This window comes from Centroberyx affinis, unplaced genomic scaffold (assembly GCF_046629955.1).
Source record: "Centroberyx affinis isolate AG114_WGS23_722 - 3 ecotype Tasmania unplaced genomic scaffold, CSIRO-AGI_Caff_v1 ptg002034l_1, whole genome shotgun sequence".
Classification (NCBI taxonomy): domain Eukaryota; kingdom Metazoa; phylum Chordata; class Actinopteri; order Beryciformes; family Berycidae; genus Centroberyx; species Centroberyx affinis.
Window position 1 is genome coordinate 38457 of NW_027280371.1, and position 19289 is coordinate 57745.

General features: G+C 42.5%; 1 protein-coding gene across 1 annotated transcript in view; it reads right to left on the reverse strand.

The window, feature by feature from the left end:
• The window catches only part of LOC139654094 (protein outspread), a 51028-nt gene extending 32696 nt beyond the window's left edge, over positions 1-18332 (reverse strand). The window contains exons 1-3 of the mRNA XM_071531129.1: positions 17486-18332; positions 14522-14599; positions 11296-11361 (exon numbers count right to left, since the gene is read on the reverse strand). Coding sequence (XP_071387230.1) covers positions 11296-11361; positions 14522-14599; positions 17486-17605 — 264 coding nt within the window. The 5' untranslated portion in view covers positions 17606-18332. The remainder of the gene's footprint in view (positions 1-11295; positions 11362-14521; positions 14600-17485) is intronic.
• Positions 18333-19289: the final 957 nt, after the last annotated feature.

Here is a 19289-nt window from a genome sequence, read left to right on the forward strand (position 1 = left end):
TTAGATCTCTGACGTGGCCTCAGAGTATTTTACTGCAGTTCTTTGTTTTCCATTTTATGACATTTCTGTATAATTTTTCCAGCTTTTTTCGATCAGTAGTTAATATCTCAAAGGAATTTAGTTTCTAAATCTTTTGTAGGGGTAGTGGGGGGGGGCATTTTCTGTTGCTTTCTCTTTAAAGCAGAGAAAAAGCACAGAGGAGAGAAGGGAGCACTAAGCTGATTAGGTGCTGGGGTTGGAGACGGGCCAATCCATGCCTGCTGGCAGTGGGAATTTTGGGCAAGGACCTGAGGAAGCTGGAGTGGGTTATTAAAGAGCGAGCGGCTCACCCAACAACAATGAAATGCTGGCCAACATACTTAAGTTGCAGGTTGTGTGGATTTTACAAGCAAGCACTACCCATGAAATGAGGCCCAGGAATATCAGTAAAAAGATCTTGTATGCTCTCTGAGGTTCTACTCTGTGATATGAGTAGTCCCGCAAAGCTCCTTCACCTGTATATCAAGTATTTCTACCTCCCATGGAATACAAACCGTCCTTCTTAAATTTTAGCCTGGCTACAATATCAAGATCACCAGATCTAACTCCAAGGCTGCACTTTATTTCTGTAATCCTAATAATATCTTGGCTGCGGAGACCTGACCTCAACAGGTGGCTGGATTGGCAAGTCGCCAAGCCGAGGTGAGGGGTTAAAGGTCAGCCAATACACCTGCACCTGTTGCAGCTCTGAAAGACATTCAGCTGCAGCTGTGGCTAGTGCAGGCCATCCCAAGACAACAACCTATAAAGATGCCCTGTCCCAGGCCGGGTTACGACTGGATTTTATCCAACCAAGACGTCTTACTGCAGTGATGTAACTAATCTTGGCTACCCGTCCTACAACCTAAAAACAACACAGAGCTACAGTATGAGGGCAGGAATCATTCATGTTTTAGTGGTACAGTGTTTAAAATATTAATCTTGTAGCCCAATCTAAACAGAAGTGAAATGTAGTTCCTTGCACAGACTACTGGGCTTTGGCATTTTAGGCCCAGTAAGAGGCCAAGTTTGAGACAGTCACAGCAGAGCACTGGCAGCCTCAGGGCACAACCACAGACAAACACAGACTCTGGCATATGATACTGTGGTGTGGTGTGGTGTGGTGTGGTGTGGTGTGTGATTCACTGAAGCTGCTATATAACTTCCAAAAGTGAAAATGCCTAAATGCCCCCACCCCCCACGTGGACACCAACCCACTCACCCCACTGTTCTGTGCAGCTAGCCCCTCCATTTTATTAGCGCCTGTCTCAAAGTTGGCTAAACCCCTCACGCTGAGGCTTCAAATGAAACCTATTGTCGGTGTCCTGGTCTAGTGTTTAGAGCAAACTGAGCGAGCAGTCTGTCAGCCCATGTTTGGCTTTATAGACAAGGGGGGGTTTGGGGGGGGAGAGAGAGAAGTTAAACAATACTGTTGGCTGCCCGCTCCAGCACAAATGATTTATTGGCGAGAGAGAGAAGTGGAGTGAAAGACAGAGATACGACAGAGTGACAGAATAAGAGAAAGTGGGGAGAGAAAAGGATGGGAAAGTGAGTCTGAGTGAGTAATGGGAAAGTAAAAGTGAGGACCATGCAAGTGAGAGTGGACACTGGTTTAGCCAAAGCCTCCCAGAGCCAGCCTTTCTCTGGATAATGAATGGCTGGAAATCATTAAAAAGAACAAGAAAATGAAAGAAGGGAGAAAGAACAGGATGGTAAAAAGACATTCTGAATAAAAAAAAGAACCTTTTGAGGACTTTTCACCATGGAGCAGCAGTGGACTGCCACCAAGCATTTGGTTTAACCCCAAACGGCAATCATACTCACCGAGACTAATTTGCAAGAAATCTCAAATGAAAAGTATAGCTCCACCATGAATTGGAATACCACATCAAAAGAAAAGTGACACCTTATGAAAAACCATTCTCCTTATGCTATGAGCAATATGGTGCTCATTTACCCAAGGTGTTGAGAGACCTAGTGCCCCGTGTTAAATGATCCTGTCCACGGCTCACGGAGCAGTGAGCACCAATACAATAATGGAACAGAAGGATTAGGAACCTGATGACTTGATGATCAGTAGAAACTCAAAACTGAAGTGGAACTTACAGAGAGACACAAAATATGGCCAGCAATTGCACTGTTAAAGTTGTAGTGGTTTGCTTTTCTTGTTTGGTTCTCACTTCTTTTGAGGTGAGATGTTTTTATAAGCCCCTTGGATTTTTTGTCTTACCTGGACCAATTTGTATTTTTTCCTCATCTTTATGGGTTTGTTGATCAATGTATTTCATCAGAGTGGTTTCAATATCTTCCCTCTCTGCTTTATCACTGTGCAAGGAAACTGAACTCAACTAACCTAAGCAGACAACTGAGGAAAGAATCTTCCTGCCCACCCAATCAACGGGGACAGCTTAGAGCTGCGTGTGTTTGAGTGCGTATACTGGGGAACAATGCTGTTTTGGTGACTAATTTGGAAGCCATTATTTTTAGACTCATTAGGCTTTTTGGCCATGGGTTCCACACTTCATAAATGGAGAGAGAGTGTGAGGGAGAGAGGAGGAAAGTGAGTTCAGGCAGGAGCATAACAACTTCTCCTTTTCCCCTCACATGATCTGATCCTTGAGAGTTTGGAACAAGAGCAGAAAAGCAACCGAGTGTTTTTCAAATCAGCTGGAATCATTAATGATATTTTGACAGATTTCTGGAAGGTCTAAATCTCTGTACCCTAATGCAGATAACAAAGCCAACAATACAACAACACAGAGAGTCTTAAAGATAAGGTCAATGAACTTGACCATAGCTGTGTCATTTATAGAACAGTAGCTCATGGTCAAACCTAGCCTTCTGTACACACCAGCTTTTAGTGGTGGACTGCAAAGTTTACAGAGCAGAGTTAGTGCTGGGCAGGGTTACTTTGACTAAAGCGATGGAAGTATTCAAACAGTGAACGAGTGGAGGAGATAAGATCTTTATCTTAGTCATATCCGGGATGATGTGTTGACTATAGCTGGGCAGAAACTAGAAAGCACAGATCAAAACAGATTGGAAAGACACAGGAAGGGAGAGACAGATTGGTCCTCATTTATCATGCAAGCATACAACCAAACCCATTTTCCATAAGGAATTCCATTGCATGACTTTCAACTTAATCATGCACTATTGGTAAGAGTATATCTACTCCAAAAGCATGTACACTCAGCTGGAGAAGTGGAGAAGCAGGTCAAGTCACTTAGAGCAGTTATTCTCAGCCTTTTTCATATTAACGACCCCTAATCTAGTCCACATTAGGGCCACAGACCCCTATTTGATGAGATTTTGTCTCTCTGACCCAAATCTGACACAAATAAAAATATTTTTATTGTTAGGTATTATTTTGTCCAGAATTCCATGACTACCTGTATTGTAGGTAGAGAGATAACAGAGAAACTATGATCAAAACAGTCATTCTTCTAGATTCTCTAATTGTGTTACCTTCTTGTAAATGAAATAATGCTGAAGTTTAACAATTCATCAATTTGCTGGTTTGGAACCCCCTCAAGGACCCCTCGTGTTCCCCGGACCACACGTTGAGAAACACTGACTTAGAGGAGCGTAGGGCCCTTCCGCAGCCACCAAGGTGAGCTGGTGGATGAATGTCCTGGTGGAGCCCTCTGCCTCGGCAAGGGTGTAGGCTCACTTCACAGACCAGCACACTGCTGTCTAGCTTGATTTGTCTGGGTGCTATGCTTCAAGGCCTGTTGTGTTGTGAGGCCAAACATCTCCCTAGGGACCAAAAGGAGAGTGTGTAGGGCTTCTCTGCTTGGCTCTGGCTGGGGAGAGGCAGAAATACCTGGCGGCGGGTCAGGGCAGACATGAGGTTGCCAAGTTCCCTTGCCATACAGGCAAAGAACTGCAGCGATGCATCACCGAGGGTCTGGACAGAGAGTCTGGGGGTGTGATCACTAGCCTGGGTGCAAACACAGTCCAGGAGAAAACACCACGCTCAGGAGAGGAAAGAGACAGGCAGCTGGGATTGACCAGTCACAGCCACAGGAGGAACTCAACATAGCTCTAACCAGTAGTTACGAGGCTACAAGTGACAAGTTGCCACATCTTTGTTGGTATAGACACTCAACCTGTGTGCAGAGGATAGGCATGAGAAAATGTACAGCGAGATGGTCATTAATGACAAATAAGCCCCGACAGGGTGATTCAGGGTCTTGATCAAGCTGAAAGGACTTACTGTACATTACAATAATGACTATCCTGCTACATATTATCCCACTTATTATGGCTATACCAAATACAATCATTTGGCACAACATATTTATTTAACAGGATTTCTTACAAAGTAATTTATAAGCTTCCAGCTAAAAAGCAGCAACCAAGGAGTAACGTCTTTTTGGCACAAGGTGTCGAGAGTTCATTTAATTGGAAATCAAAAAAATCAACAGAGTTTCTGATATGATTAGATGTTACACAGCAGTCTGTTATTCAGAAATAACAGACCTCAGAATGCATTCATCTTCCAACCAGAATAAATGAGTAATCAACAAAGCAACGCAATAACCTGTTAAGCACTGTCTGGTGGTCAGGAGAGTTAATCAGAATGGGATTGATAAGAGCACAGAATGACAGAATACTGTAAGCCTTCTTAGTTGATTACCTCAGATTTTACTTTATAGGCCATTTCATTGCTGCAGAATATAGAGGTGCAGCAGTCCACAAATGCCAGGAGGATGCTGCATTTCTGTCATCACAAATTGACAAGTTCAGCATTACAGAGCCTAGCCTAAATGCTGTCTGTAGAGTTCACAGGAAAGCAGTGGGTGTGTTATTTTTCAAACCTGTGCTGTCATGAATGTGCTGTTCACACTGGATCTTGTGTTAGCAATGAGCTGGTGCAGCATGTCTTGGTGTGGTTGATCAGTCCAGAGAACTGTGTCTAACCATCTCCAAGTGTCACCTTGTGTTTTCATATGTAGTTTAAATGCATGCCAGTATAGTTAAGCAGATAATGAACTGACATTATATGGGCCATTAGCTGCCAGAGAGCATAACTTGTAGTTTGGTTTGTTATTTTTGTTTGTTTTTGTCATCCATTGCCGTTCTCCCTTTGCCACTTACAGATCAAAGAGTTTAGTGGTTTGTTTGAGAAATAAGTTCACAAGACTTTCAAATGAAGAGAGATTAAAAAAAGAGGGACTTTTAAATACAAGGTAATGTTCTTTATAAATCTATCCTGAGAGACAGCTTTGGGATATGTGGTTGCCATTAGGTTGAGTGGCAGTTACGGTGTAGTAGCAGAGCCTGGCGATTACAGGCTGAGTGAATGGCTATTCCCATGGTTTTGTGGCTTTGTGCAACGGGAACAGTGACCCCACTGTAATCCGTGGCTGTTTACATTCCAGCAGATCAGTTCCTACTGGAACCAGGGGGAAGGAAGGGCAGGGGTTAAAGAGGACTCTCACGCACCCTATCTTCCCAAATCCAAAACAAGCCTCACCCGCGACCCACACTTAATAAACAAACTACAGTGAACCACTTGGGAAGGCTTACACCGTCTTATCGAAAGTCAGGAGTTGTAACCCACAACCCACTCCTCTCTTTTCCTCTACCTCCCTTTCTTTTCTCAGTCATCTGCTTCCCGCTCCCAAATCCACCTTTCCATCTCCCAACTGTAACTCCAAGTCTTGAGTATTTCAGGCCATCCCCTTCTTTCTATTTGTTCCAAGTCTCCAATCTTCTCTTCCCTCTCCATTCAGTTTCCCACGACTGGCTTTGGAAGTTTGGAGCTCTCCTGCAAGTATCCCTAATTTGTCGGGGTGGGGTGGGGTGAGGTGGGGTGGGGTGGTCAGCTTCCAGTTTGTCCCTGCATAGGACGCCTGGAGGCAACAACACAGCGCAGAGGCCCTCCCCACTCATCCATTCCCTCGAAAGCCCTCCCAGACCAACACAAGACAAAAGGCCTTCGGAATTGGTTAAAAATAGCCCTTGATTTCATGTTTCACATGGGGAGGAAAAGGAGAGGGTTTATGCGTGTTTCAACATGTCGCAAGGTCTTGCACACAAGTCTGAGGGCAAACAGGCTGAATCTCTCATGTCTGAGAGAGATTCAAGGGAAAGGCTGCAGAATAGTGTGCCTCAAGTTAAAAGAATGCACAAACTGGCAGAAAATGGAAGGAATCATTCTTTCTCAAAACTTTTGGACAGTGCTATGGGGCAGGAGTCCAACATTTGAATTCCAGTAAACACAGGAAACGAATTGTGCTTAGATGAAATGAGAATGACCTCAACAGTTGAAACATCATCAGAACGTCATGTTCTTGTTGGAAAAACAACGGATGTGATACAGAGAGTCAAACTGCAGGCAATACAGTCTAAGGTCATAGCAATTCACATCTTTGAATGGGCCTTTTGTGTACTGCAACTCAATAGGCACCCTGGTTTCATTTGCAGGTATAGCATGCTCGCATAATCTGGACCATCGTTACATAAACTGACCTGCATGACAATGCAAAGAGCGTTGTCTTTTAACAAGCAGGCATAAAAGACGCCTCTTAGCACACGACCCAACATCAGTGGTAATCACAGCAGTGTCAGTGAATAACCCTCCCTTATCCTCCACATAGATCCTTAACCTCAGGATATCAGAAAATTTGTGGGTGTGATTCAATGTGAGCTCAGAGACCAGAACAGACATTGCGAACAAAACAATTTCAACCCAGCTCATATGATGAGGGGTCATTTTCAAGTGGGTGTTGAACTTGGTTCCCCTGCTGCGCGTGTGTGTGTGTATGAGTGAGAGGAAGAATATGTTGGAATCAGGTCACAGCAGGGTCAATGGGAGCTAGGTGTTGCCTAGGGTATTTTGGACTGCATAGCAAAGCAGTTATTAGAGAGTGGGTGTTGAGCATTTTAACTCGCACTGATGTCATCAGAGGGGCTTTGTGGGGCTGGAGAGTTCTTCTTTACACCCACCTACCTGCCTTCACCACTGGGTGATAATGGATTGTGGGTGTGTGTGTATGTTTCTCACATCACTGAAACAAAATGAACATTGTGCGTACAACATTTGTTCATATGACTTTTTGTCCACCTCTAAATGATTGCAAGACCACTACGTCAAATCACCCCCCTGTTCAGGTGACCACAGAACCAGCTTCCTGTCTGAAACCCTGAGGCTTCTCCAACCTTGCAACACCTGTTCCTGACACGGCCTCTGCAGTCAAGCACTCTCAGTCCCAGGTGCATTCACTCACTCCCACATACACACACACACACACACACAGTCAGAAACTTGTGCGGCTCAGCACAAAAAGGGACTAGAACTCTCTGTCCTATACTGCCTTGCTCTCATTTGTTACAATGCTGTGTTTGATGTTTTTCTACAGCTACTGTAGAATGGCTTGCTCACCATACGACTGAGCCTACAGACAACCTCAGCCCACACACTCATGTGCTTTGCTTCCAGATTGTTCTGTCCTGTACCCCTACAGTCAGGGGAGAGACAGCGAGAGCTCTCAACAAAACAGAGAATGTCTCCATGTCCCATGTTACGCATGCCATGGTCAACTGCTGTTGGACAAAGAGACAAAAACATGTTGCCTTGGCAACGCTCGCCTGAAATAACTTTGTGCTGGCTTCCTCTGGGAAAATCTAGCCTGTAGGTTCAACAGATACTGTAGATATTAATATCTGAGTTGATACGACTCAAGAAAATAGAGTAAATATATTACCAGATGTATATAAATAATACAATGCTAAAATTCAATAAAGCGGCTATGATACAATAAGTTACAACTCCTTTCTTTGGAGGCCTATGCCAAGAACAATCCACTAAAGCTGTACTGACGCATTAGCTTTGCATGGCAGCACATGTTCTATGTAGGCCAACATGTTCTGGCCATTCACTCGGCCTCTCTCTATCCTTCTTCCCTATCCTTCCAATCACTGACAACACATCCTCTCTTTATCGCTGCTCCCTCACTACAGCTACATTCTCTCTTCTCATCCTCTTTCACATTTGGTTCTTGCACATAACCTCTCTTCAAAGCCACCACTGCCCTTAGCAGAAAATGGTGGCAGTGGTGTGTCGTGCTGGGTGTTCACCCTAGGTGGGCAACCCCAAAAGATGGCTCAGAGGATTGTGATCTCTCCCAGGCCCTCGCTAACCCATTCCTCTCCCCCAGAGCTGTGCCACATCCTGCAGGTTGGGACCGCAGCCCATCTGGGTCTAGTTAGAGCCAAGACACCAGAGCCATAAAACTAGGCTGGGAGGAAAACAGAGGGGCACCTTCTCATCTATAACCCCAACCCAGAGCTCTCAGATGGGGGCTCTGATGTGGGCTGCAGCAATGTTGTAGCCTATTCTTTTATATTGGCTAAAAATGACAGTCATGAGATTTGACCTGATTTTGTTTACAATACTCCATTTAAATTGATTTTAATGCCATTCTCTTAAATATTTAATGTTGTTTGAAGCTACAATGCATCTTGCACTGAACATCTTGAATTGTATGCAATTGCATACTGCATGAAATACATCACTGTGGGTCAAATTTGTGTCACCAATAGGGATGTACTAATAACACTTTCACTGGCAGTAGTGATTCCAAGGGTTAAAATCTAAGCATCATCCAATACACTTAATCCGATGCCTTACTTTAACTGAACAATATATTGTAGGTTTAGCCCATAGGTTTGGCATCAGTGAACAAAAATGACACATTGCGATGATTGTGAAGCCACAGAGAGATCTAGGATCCATTGTTTGAAAAAGAATGCAGAAAAACAAGCCGCTTGGCTTTGATCACTGACATGCCATACCTGGCTCTCGGCATCTGATTAAATATCATCTGATATTCAAACACCGTTTCACTATCAGCCCAATCTATTACCAGTATAAGTATATAATTGTAACACTAGTCACAAAGGTTTTAATGCTTGTATTATGTTAACCTTGGGGTCAAATAGAGCCTGTAATGTACTATGAGTCTGGAATTGCCTTTTATCTCAGTGAACTGGCGGTGGAGGGTTAGGGACACAAAACACCAGGCCTAGAGTTCAAAGGACCTCGTCTCTGGTCTCTCTGCATTTCTACCCATCAACCAATGAGATCCCCCCCCCTCAATAAGATGTTATTCATTAGCAATTTACAGCTGGCTTCCCATGAAAGAAAATCAGTTCTCATTTAAAAAGGCAGCAGGTTCTGGTTTGACAACAAAAACTGTGAACCAAAGATGTGGGGTGGGGTGTTGTGTTTTATACAAAGAATCATGAAGATATGATGCACTGTAAAACTGTAGGCCAAGTCTTTGCTTTGAGTTGAGCGGTGTGGTGCTTTGGCATTTGTCATCAGGAGTTCGTCACCTGGATTTGATATGGAGAGGGTTGAGTCTAAGCACTCCAACTGAATCTTCCAGACCTGCAATCTGATTAGGCCTGGAGTGTGTCAATGCATATGCAGAACATACACACACACTGTCAGTTCTAGAGATGCATTTTTACATAATGACCTGTACTGTCCCGAAAAGTGACAAAGAAGACATTATGCGCTATGTACAATGTCATCTCAATATGTACCACCCACACACACTCTAGCCCTAAGCAATAGCACTATACCAACTCAAAAGGCTCTAATCAAGGCTATCTAGTGCACCAAATATCAGTTTCACCTCTTTGTTCGTGCACCAAGAGACCAATACCAGATAGGCTTGCCACTTAGCTAAGTTTGTGCAGCTGTTTATTCAACAGCAAACAATTATTCTGATGTACTTGGTGTGACAATTGAGGTTCTATATTTAGTGCCACTTGATATTTCCAGCTCCAGACCTTCGCTAACCCCCCTCCCTTTGATCCTCCTTTCAGAAAGGAGATGAAAAGATGAAGAGTGACACTCATAGAGGATAGTGAATGGAAGGAGGACATCCTCCTCCTCTTTCCTTCGTCTCTCACTGTACACACATCATGCTCCTGTCTCTGTCCTTCTGGAGTCGTCATCCTCTACCAATGTCTCACACAGATACAGTGGACTCCAATTTGAAGAAGACATTATGCACAGGATAATATTTCTCATCACATTTAGTACCACTAGGGTATGAATACCTCTGTGGTTAGGAGAAATCTTCCCTGCTCTTGGGTGCACTATGCAAAGAATAGCCTACCTATTCAATATGTGGCAAATGTCTGCACAAGGAATGCAGACCCCCACCCACCCCCCCACCCACACACAAAAACACAAAAATCCCTGTACCTACTGCTTCTTTTACATAAGAGCTCTCAGCATCTCTCTCCCCTGCTAGAGAACGCTGCATATGAATGAGTCAAATGCAACAAGCCATGTGCCGTTTCATCCTCTTGCTGTTTTCACCTCTCGCCTCAAAACACATCCCACGTTTAGAAAAAAGCTGTTGGGTAGCATTGGTTTGGGCCGATCAATATTCAGTGCGCCCACATTCAGCAGCACATAACATTGTAAAAGGAATCAGCAATAAATTGGATGATAGTGTTACAAAAAAGTGGCCTACCAAAACATTAACACTATAAAAAAAATAAAAAACATTATGCTTTTACGCATTGCAAAGACACCCAAACACTGGCACCATTAGAAACATCAAGATCATACTAAAGACTTGAATCTACCTAGCATTAAGTGGTTTTTCCAGTTTTTCTCTCTTGCACAATGAGTGTGTTAGCCACTTCAGGAAACACACACAGCCCTGCTCACATGACTTACAGTATCAGCAACATGTGGTGTCATTTCATTCCTTCTGACACTGCTGTGCTAGTTAGTTTGGTGTTTAGCACATTAGCAACATGCTCAGCGTTATGCAGGACAGCACTGTTGTTGACAGTGTGGTGAAAGCCTGGTGCTGTGGCAGCGAGCCCATCACACATTCCAGGTATGCCTCAGAAGAATGGAAAAATACTAATAACAATAATTATTTACATGTACTTACATACATTGGGAAATATAATAGACATGTCAACATTCACAATTGCACAACACAATCTAAACAGTCAAACTTTTCCAATGTTTAGTCTGTAAATGAGTTCTTAAGAAGGTGCCACTTGCTTCCTTTGATGTATATCTTAAGCTGTAAACCATTCACTATGAGTTATTCTTTTTATAAACAGATATGAACAACTATAAAATCAGATTTTTTTCCTACAGTCAAAATGGCCGCTTAACTGTCATGGGACGTATTATATAGTAAATCATTTGACGGTGAAAACCTTTCAGAGATTATTACCCAGAGCAAACAAAAAGCAGCCAATTGGGAGGAAGTTTTCACTCACCATCTCGTCCAGAGCATAGCGGAGCAAGCCATGCTCGTACAGGATGAAGAACCTCCTCTGCCATTTCTGCACGGAAAAAAAGAAGTCCTGAAGTTAGTCATATGCCCATATAGTCACATGAATCATTTCAGTTTCAATGTCAGTCATTACAGTGCATTGCATGATATGGCAATTTATACAGGATGAAACAATATGAAAAAATGTGCCACTGTTTTGGTTTGGCAACTGTTGTTTATTAAGCACTAGCCTATTTTTAGCCATGACAGTTTGAACAAATGATCCTGAGATGCATGGAGACATTCAGTTTATAAAAACAGGAATTTATTATTAACAGGAACCACTCTAAACTTTCCAATGTAAAATCTTGGAGTCGTATATGCATACTATGCAATAGTATCCGTCTTCTCCAGAGATGAATGCTGCAGATGACTGACTCAGCACACTCTACATCCCAGAGTAAAGACTGGGCCAACTCTCTCTCTCTCACACACACACACACACACACGCGCACACACACATACGTATATATACAGCCAAGCCTTTGCGTAAAATGTACCATGCAGTAGCAACCAATATGCTGGCACACTTTCAGCATATGCCACATAACAAGGCCTTAAGGCCAGTTGGACTACATTCTATCCCTATGCTTCAGTTACGAGATCAATCATCCACTCAGGCTGAATTTTTTTCAAAACTGTATGTGAGAGCAATGGGTAAGAACAGAAAACAAGACAAATCTGTAGCTGCTCCTGAAGCCCCAGTTGAATTATAGCACAAAAACAACATAGGCCTATTAGAAGCAGTAAAGCCCTTTCACAGCAGTACACAGACACACTTCTGATAATATTAACAAGCTAAATGATTAGCAAATCTCTCTCTTACGGGATTAAACCCTGAAACAGAACCCTGAACTGATACCTAACAGTATGATGTCAGTGTTTGGCCAAAACACAAGTAGTGTATAATACGTATGGACCCAAGCTTCCTGAGGATGATTAAGGTCTATAGTATTGATAAATTGCAAGGTAAAATCCAACACACAAGGAGGTCAATTTATCCCTTGGTTAGAATTACATTTTTGCCAATTTTTGAACATATGATATGGTGACCGTTCCCATTGATCTCCTTTCTCGTTGGCTAGATCGCCCCTCCATTGTCCCCTCCTTCCTTAATGCACCGTTTTGTCTCAGTGTTAAGTTTCTTGGCTCTGTTTCCTACCGAGACTGATACATAAAATATTGAGAAGTCTGAATAGGGTTGCAGATGAGCCTCCTCTACAGAGGACATGTTAGAGGGTCATCATACTCTTATCGATAGATGCCATTAAAAAGGGGATCTGAAACTCACAAGGGGCTGCTGAAAAAACCTGTTCGACTCCCAACCCTCTCTGAAGTGTTGTTCATGGACAGAACAGAATAGAGCCACAGACCAAAATCTTAGACCAAAGAGGACCTAAAACACCCAGAGCAACTGTTACCCTTCACATGACTCATCCAAGTCATCAGCTCTTTCTCTATGTCATTTATTTTTCAGTCAGTCCAAACCAGACCAACATGCTTACCTCAGCACTATGCAACAGAGCACCAATCACCTACCCCACAGTGAGGAAGTTGAATGTCAGAATAGACAGAACATGTAAGTGACGATGTGAAAGCGTGAGCGGACTGTTGACAGTAGTCGAGTTCAAGGCTCCAGAGATGTTTTCCCCTGGCCCATATGGAAGCCATCAGTGGGACTGTGAGAACTGGGACTTTTCCTTCTCCTCCCCCACATCCTCCCTACTCCTCTTTGGGATGCTCCACCACAATATCATCTGGGAGCTGATAGAGGAAGCGGTGCAACAGAGGGAGGCTCCCGCCACACTACGCCAGGGGAGCGGGTTTCGTGAAATAAAGTCAATATTATGCTCATTACTGCCTGAGAAAGGGGTTTCTTCTGATAAAGGACCAAGCCTCCCACAGGAAGCTGCCCACTCCATGACGCAGCTTCAGGAGCCACAGCAACCAGGCCTACTGTTCAGCTGCAATCTGCTGCTACATACAGTGGAGAGAATGTGGAAGACAACAAGAATACTCTGCAGAAAAACCCAGCTAACACATTATGCACCAGCAATGCAACCCATTTGGACTTTTTAGTCATTTCATGACTTACCAGCTGACAATATTGTGGCTATGTTCTTTGGTAGCAATTTTATTGCCTCCATGCCCCATTTCAGACTTGCTAACACACCATGTTGTAATTTCATGCTCCATATTTAAATACCTAAGGTTACCAGTCGGTCATCAAATTACCATCCAGCAACATGGGCACTTTGTTAAGGTTAACTCCATGTATGAACAAACCCAATGAGGCGGCAAAAGCTGCACAACATTTTGTATGATGGTAAGAAAGCCACAAGCCATTTTCTTGATTTACTAGCTATCAAGATAATTTTACTCTCCCAATGACTCCAGATGGGTAAATTCTCATGCTTTCAATCTAGTTCAAATTGTCTGCAGTTACCAATGTTATGTCAAGTTTAATGTCAATGCATAATTCTACAAGAACTGATTTTTGTTGTTGGGTATAAATTAGAACTGCAGCCATGATGAGTAACTTTGGTAATGCAGTTTAGCACATCTCTCTTTTCCCCAAATCTGTTGAAAATAACATAATTTAGACTATAGTATTATAACATAATATTTCAATATATTTTTAAACAAGCTCCTCTCCTACATGTAAACTATCAACTCAATGTTACCAAGTTCAATTTTCTATTTGTCACAAAGGGGGGAAGGGATCAGACCTGAGTCAAACAGCATTTACAAAGATTTTTTACATTATTTTTTTAACTACACTTCACTGCCAGGTGAGGATATTGCCACATACCAGCAAGTATAAACAATCACAGGAAAGTGTATGAAAGTCAATTTATAATATTCTTCCGTCTTTGTCAACTTACCTGACAATATCTGAACTGTCCTGATGCGCTAAACCCCACCCATCCTCACCCTAAGCAGGTTAATGCAAATATTAAGAATTGCAGCTACCATGTGACACAGATCAAAGAACACAAACGGCAACTCAGGATAGAAGTTAAAGTTGCAGACTATGGATCAAATGAAGTTGTTCAAGTAGCTCTACCACAAGGAAAATTAATAGTATTCAAAAAGAGGTGAAGAGATTAAAGTGCTCATGTCTCAATGTAATTAATTTCAATCCCAGCAAAGATTGTGTACCCACTTACCCTAGATCTGTGTAAGGGATTGTCAAAATTTGTTCCCTCAGGTGCCAGCAGCAACCATCCTCCATATATTGGTTTTGCCTAGTGGGGAGAAAACATAATTACAGTGTGTTGAAAGCAAAAACAGGAACATTAACAAACAGATCAATAGTTCAAATATATACTTCCTAATTGATTCTAAATAACAGCGTCTATTAAATGACTGCAGGCTAGCCAACAGTATATAAACTGTGGCCTAATATCACATGGTGTAATACTGACACAAACCCATTTTAGTTTGATTTCAGGATAGTATGTATATTGGTCAGATTAGCTAGCTGCTTTGAGTCAGCTGCGGCTAAGCTACACTCTCCAGCTGGCTGTATTCCAGCGCACCATGCCGCCGAGGAAAAAAGGAAAGGCTAACACACGTGATTTTCTCTCTGATCCCCTAAGTGGGTGGGTTGGTGGGTGGAGGGGGCAAGAAGCAAGAGGAGAGGAAGAAAAACAGAAGACGAGAGGTAAGAGAGAGAAGTAATGCAGGGACCAAGAACTTGTCTGGCTTGAGATTTGCAATTCAAACCTCTTCTACTGAGAAGGGAAGGTTGACTAATGAAATGCCACCTGGCACAAGTTTTTATAGTACAGGTACACACAATTTTAGTCATAGTAGTAGCCTGCAAAAGTTTGTTGAGCTACAACTTCAGCTGAAGGGATTGTTTTGTTGTGGACAATTGCAGCAGGAGCACCAACTCTACTAAATATGTTCAGACTAAACAAATCTTACCTACAGCTAAACAGATTAACAAACTAATTACCTCACATAATTCCATTTCAGTCCCATGGTCATGGAACAGTAGCCTACAAATAAAATCCAAAAGCTTTGACTTTTACAACAGCCTGGCACCTCCATGTCCCTCTATCAGTGGTTTTGATTACAGTCATAACTTCAGCCCCCGTAAAGCCATTTCTAATCCAACATAAATCCACTTTCACTTTGATTACAGGGAGAACAGCACATTTCTCAGGTGAGTGGCTTGATAAACAAAATGACGTAACAGGAATTTTGAATCCCATGTCAAACATCCACCAAAAACATCAGACATCCAAGAGTTTATGAGCATTTTTGTACAAGAAACATCCATCTTTAGAAGAATATTTTTAAAAAATGTTCAGACAAACTCTTAGTCTAAGTCGGAAAGCCATTGTATTTAAAGGATAATTGCAGTTATTTTCAACCTGGGAATTGTTTTCCCTTACATACCTATTTAAGGGACAAAATTTGAACACAATCAATCATCATGATAACAAAAACTAGGGAAATATGGCCCAGGTTGAAAATATCTAGAATTATCCTTTAAATATTGATACATCTTGGCACACAGCAAGGGTTAAATGTGTCGATTTCAGGGATCACGCCTGACAGATGGGATTAAGCTAAGTTATTTGATAATGGGACTGTACAGTGGAAAGGGCAGTACGTTTTGGGAGGATGAGAGGGAGTCAGGCTGACATTGGGGCCTTAAATACCTCTATGCCTGTGGAAAATGAGTTTAAAACACAAAGAGAAAGAGTGAGACTGAGCAGGGTTTGGAAAAAAAAATGGCCCATCTCTCCTCACATGGCCAGACAGGAGGCCCAATGGCAAGTTCTCCTGCGAGGGGGGGATAGGCGAGATGGATCTAGGTCAGTTTTTACCCTTCAATGGTTAAACGCAGTCATTTGAGTGTGTTTGTCTGTGTTCATTTCGCAACCGATGTCTCCCCCCCACCATTCCCTCCCATCATAATGACTATGTAATACTGCAGTGAGAGCGTGGGCCTTGCAGTGGTGAGTGGGTGGGGAGGAGGGCAAATACTAAAGGAATGACAAAAGTTCTGGCTGAAAATATGCTCGGAATGAGATTCACAGGCCCCAAGTATCTCGTGTGTAGTAGGCCTTTCTCAATAATGAGCAACATGTCAGGCATGTCTCGAGTCTGCAGTCTCTGGTAAATGATAACCTTTCACTGAGTGTAGTCATCAGAGGATAAGCTTGATAGCCTTTGGGTCAGAAATTCCAGTGGGAAAGACGATAAACCTCAAGTCTATTTCCACTCCTGCAGAGAAGCCGTTGGTCATGATGGAAGATGTTACAGGAAAATGTGTATGTGTTCACTGCTGAATCCTCACCCAACTTGCTTGATACACATTACCAGCTCCAGAGGCTTTATCCTCACAGTCATCATAAAATAATCTCTTCTTTCGGTTTGTATGTGTGTGTCATTCATATTAGCTGTCAAACCCCACAGAGTGGTAATGGTGAAACCAGGTGACCTGTCCATTAAACAGCTTAACAAAAAGCATAGTCACCATAGAAGCCGAATGAGTTCAATGTGACCTGATGCTGCAATTGACAACCTGCGAATACCCACATCACAGCGCAGTGTGTGTTACTGACAGATCTCTATTTAAGTACTTAGTATAAAATAATGGTTCAGTGATATAATATGACTTCATCAAAAGCTTCCTATCCTCAGTGCCTTCAAAACTTAGTTTGACTTGGGCATAGGAGAGATTATAACATTCATAAGTATAAGAGAGTGGCAAAGAAAACTGAGTGAGGGGAAATGCCAAAAGGGCCTTTCAAGCAATAAGCTTCTGTTTATGACATTATTACTTTTGAATATTTTCACCAAGATATAGCCTAACCCAGCAGATTCAACATACTCAGTTACTGTGCATATAACATGACAGGCAGTAGGACGGAGGCCTATATCTGTATGAATTAAGGTCAATACGCGCCCTTGGGCTGGAAACCAATTATGTCCAATTAACCTAACCTTTGTACTTGGCCTATGTTTGACACATTACAAACTGTTTGAAGCGTACACGTCAAACTGGGTTTTCCATTGGGAGAAAATATGGTTAGTGTGGACAATATCACAAATATCAGTTACCATAAACTACATGTTAACCACAATAAAACAAAGTCACTGTTTCTATTTACCTGATTTAAATCTTCGTCGTTCAGCAAATGCGATTCTCTGGGTTTAAAGCAGTTCTGACATTTACTTTTGTTGAAAATGTTGGCTTGAAATTTCCGACAGGGATTGTCTTTAGAGGACATGATTGATTTATAAGGAGACACTTGATGAAAATAACCGCTCAAAGAAAAAAAAAAAGTGCTCAATTCCTCCCTTCAAATGGGCTGGAATCAATTTGCCGATGTCAAAATATGACAAAACAACTTTCTAGAGCAAAAACCATCCGAAGAATGAAGCAAATAGTCCAGTAAATACGGCACGTTGTCCACCTGCCAAGGCTGTTACCTGGAATCTCACCACTACGGCGGTGAAGAACCTAACGTTAAGTAATATCGATTATACTCATCTTGCGCGAGGGGTTGCCTCCCACACTTCGGCTAACGTTGGGCTTCTAACTTTTTTTTCTTTTTTTAATCCCACTTCCAAGAATATGTTTACCAAGAAGTTGTCAGATAAGTCGACGAAAGCGCAGACAGTTGCACAGTCCTGTTTTCTTTTTTTTTCTTGTTTACGTTCTCCACCGAGATGTGGACATTACGACGTTTCACAGGTGACATTCCGGCCTCGAGCTCACTGCAACGGTCCCGTCATCAGCCTCCGTCAGGCAGAACGGCACTAACGTTGCCAAGGGAGTTCACTTTCGCCTCTCGCGCTCTCTCTCTCTCAAACAAGTGACATAGGATTCCTTTCCGTTAAATCCGTTTCACGCTGTGCTAATGTTATTCTTCAGGACCAGTCGCCGTTATCCAACTTTCGAAACGCCATCGAGTCGGTTAGTCATGCCGCTGGGTCCATGGCGTTAGGTCCCGTACGTCGTAGCACCCATGTTAACTCGCACTGAAACGCATTCTACGGTTGATGTTTTCGTGAAAATCCGTGGGCCGGACATCCAGTCGGTGGAGGGACGAGGCGGCGCTGGGAGAGAGGGAAAGAGGTGAGTAGCAGTAACGTCGACCAAACAGAAACATCCACACGCCCACAAAACGAGGCCATGTCGTTATATGTCCAATAGAAAACCGCAAAAAAAATCTCCACTACTTTGGCTCAAGGTAGGTGGGCTTTAAAGAGCCATGACAACAAAAACTAACTTCCGGGTAGATAACTGTGTGGATCCAGTTTAGGATGAGTTTCATATTCCTCATTCCAAACAGAAGAAAAAAAAATCTAGGGTACATGTATTCACCATTTCCCTTGTTTTTTTTATACATGTTATTTCTGTAACCTTTGTTTGGTTTGGTGTTTTTTGGGTTTGCTACTTTTATTCTAAATCCACAATAACAGGACAAGCTAACAAAGAAAGATAAACAGCTGTCAAAACACTTGCCTTGGCATATACAACCCCTTTTCAGCAGGGAACAATTGGTTGCAAAATCTGTAGTCAAAACTGTGATTCTCAAACTCCATAAATGACATAGCTTGTATGGGGCTTTATTTAATTGCTGGGGAATGACTTGCTGAAAACCACCGCCTGCAACATATTCAGTTCTTTGACCTCTTATGAAGTATTGTGAAAGCAAAAGGATAGCCTACAGCCTTTTCAATGCACAAACTGCACAGATACCGTCTCTCATTCCTTCATTGCATCAAATTGTTCCATCAAATTGACAAGCCATTTTGGCCATTCAGACGAGAGGACATTTACAAACTCATAAAAGGCAACTAAGCTATATCAATTTCATGTTATATTTGAAGCCATACCTATATTATTGAATTGCATGACACACTTTGCAATCATACACTTTCATACACAAGCAAATGCATAAAATA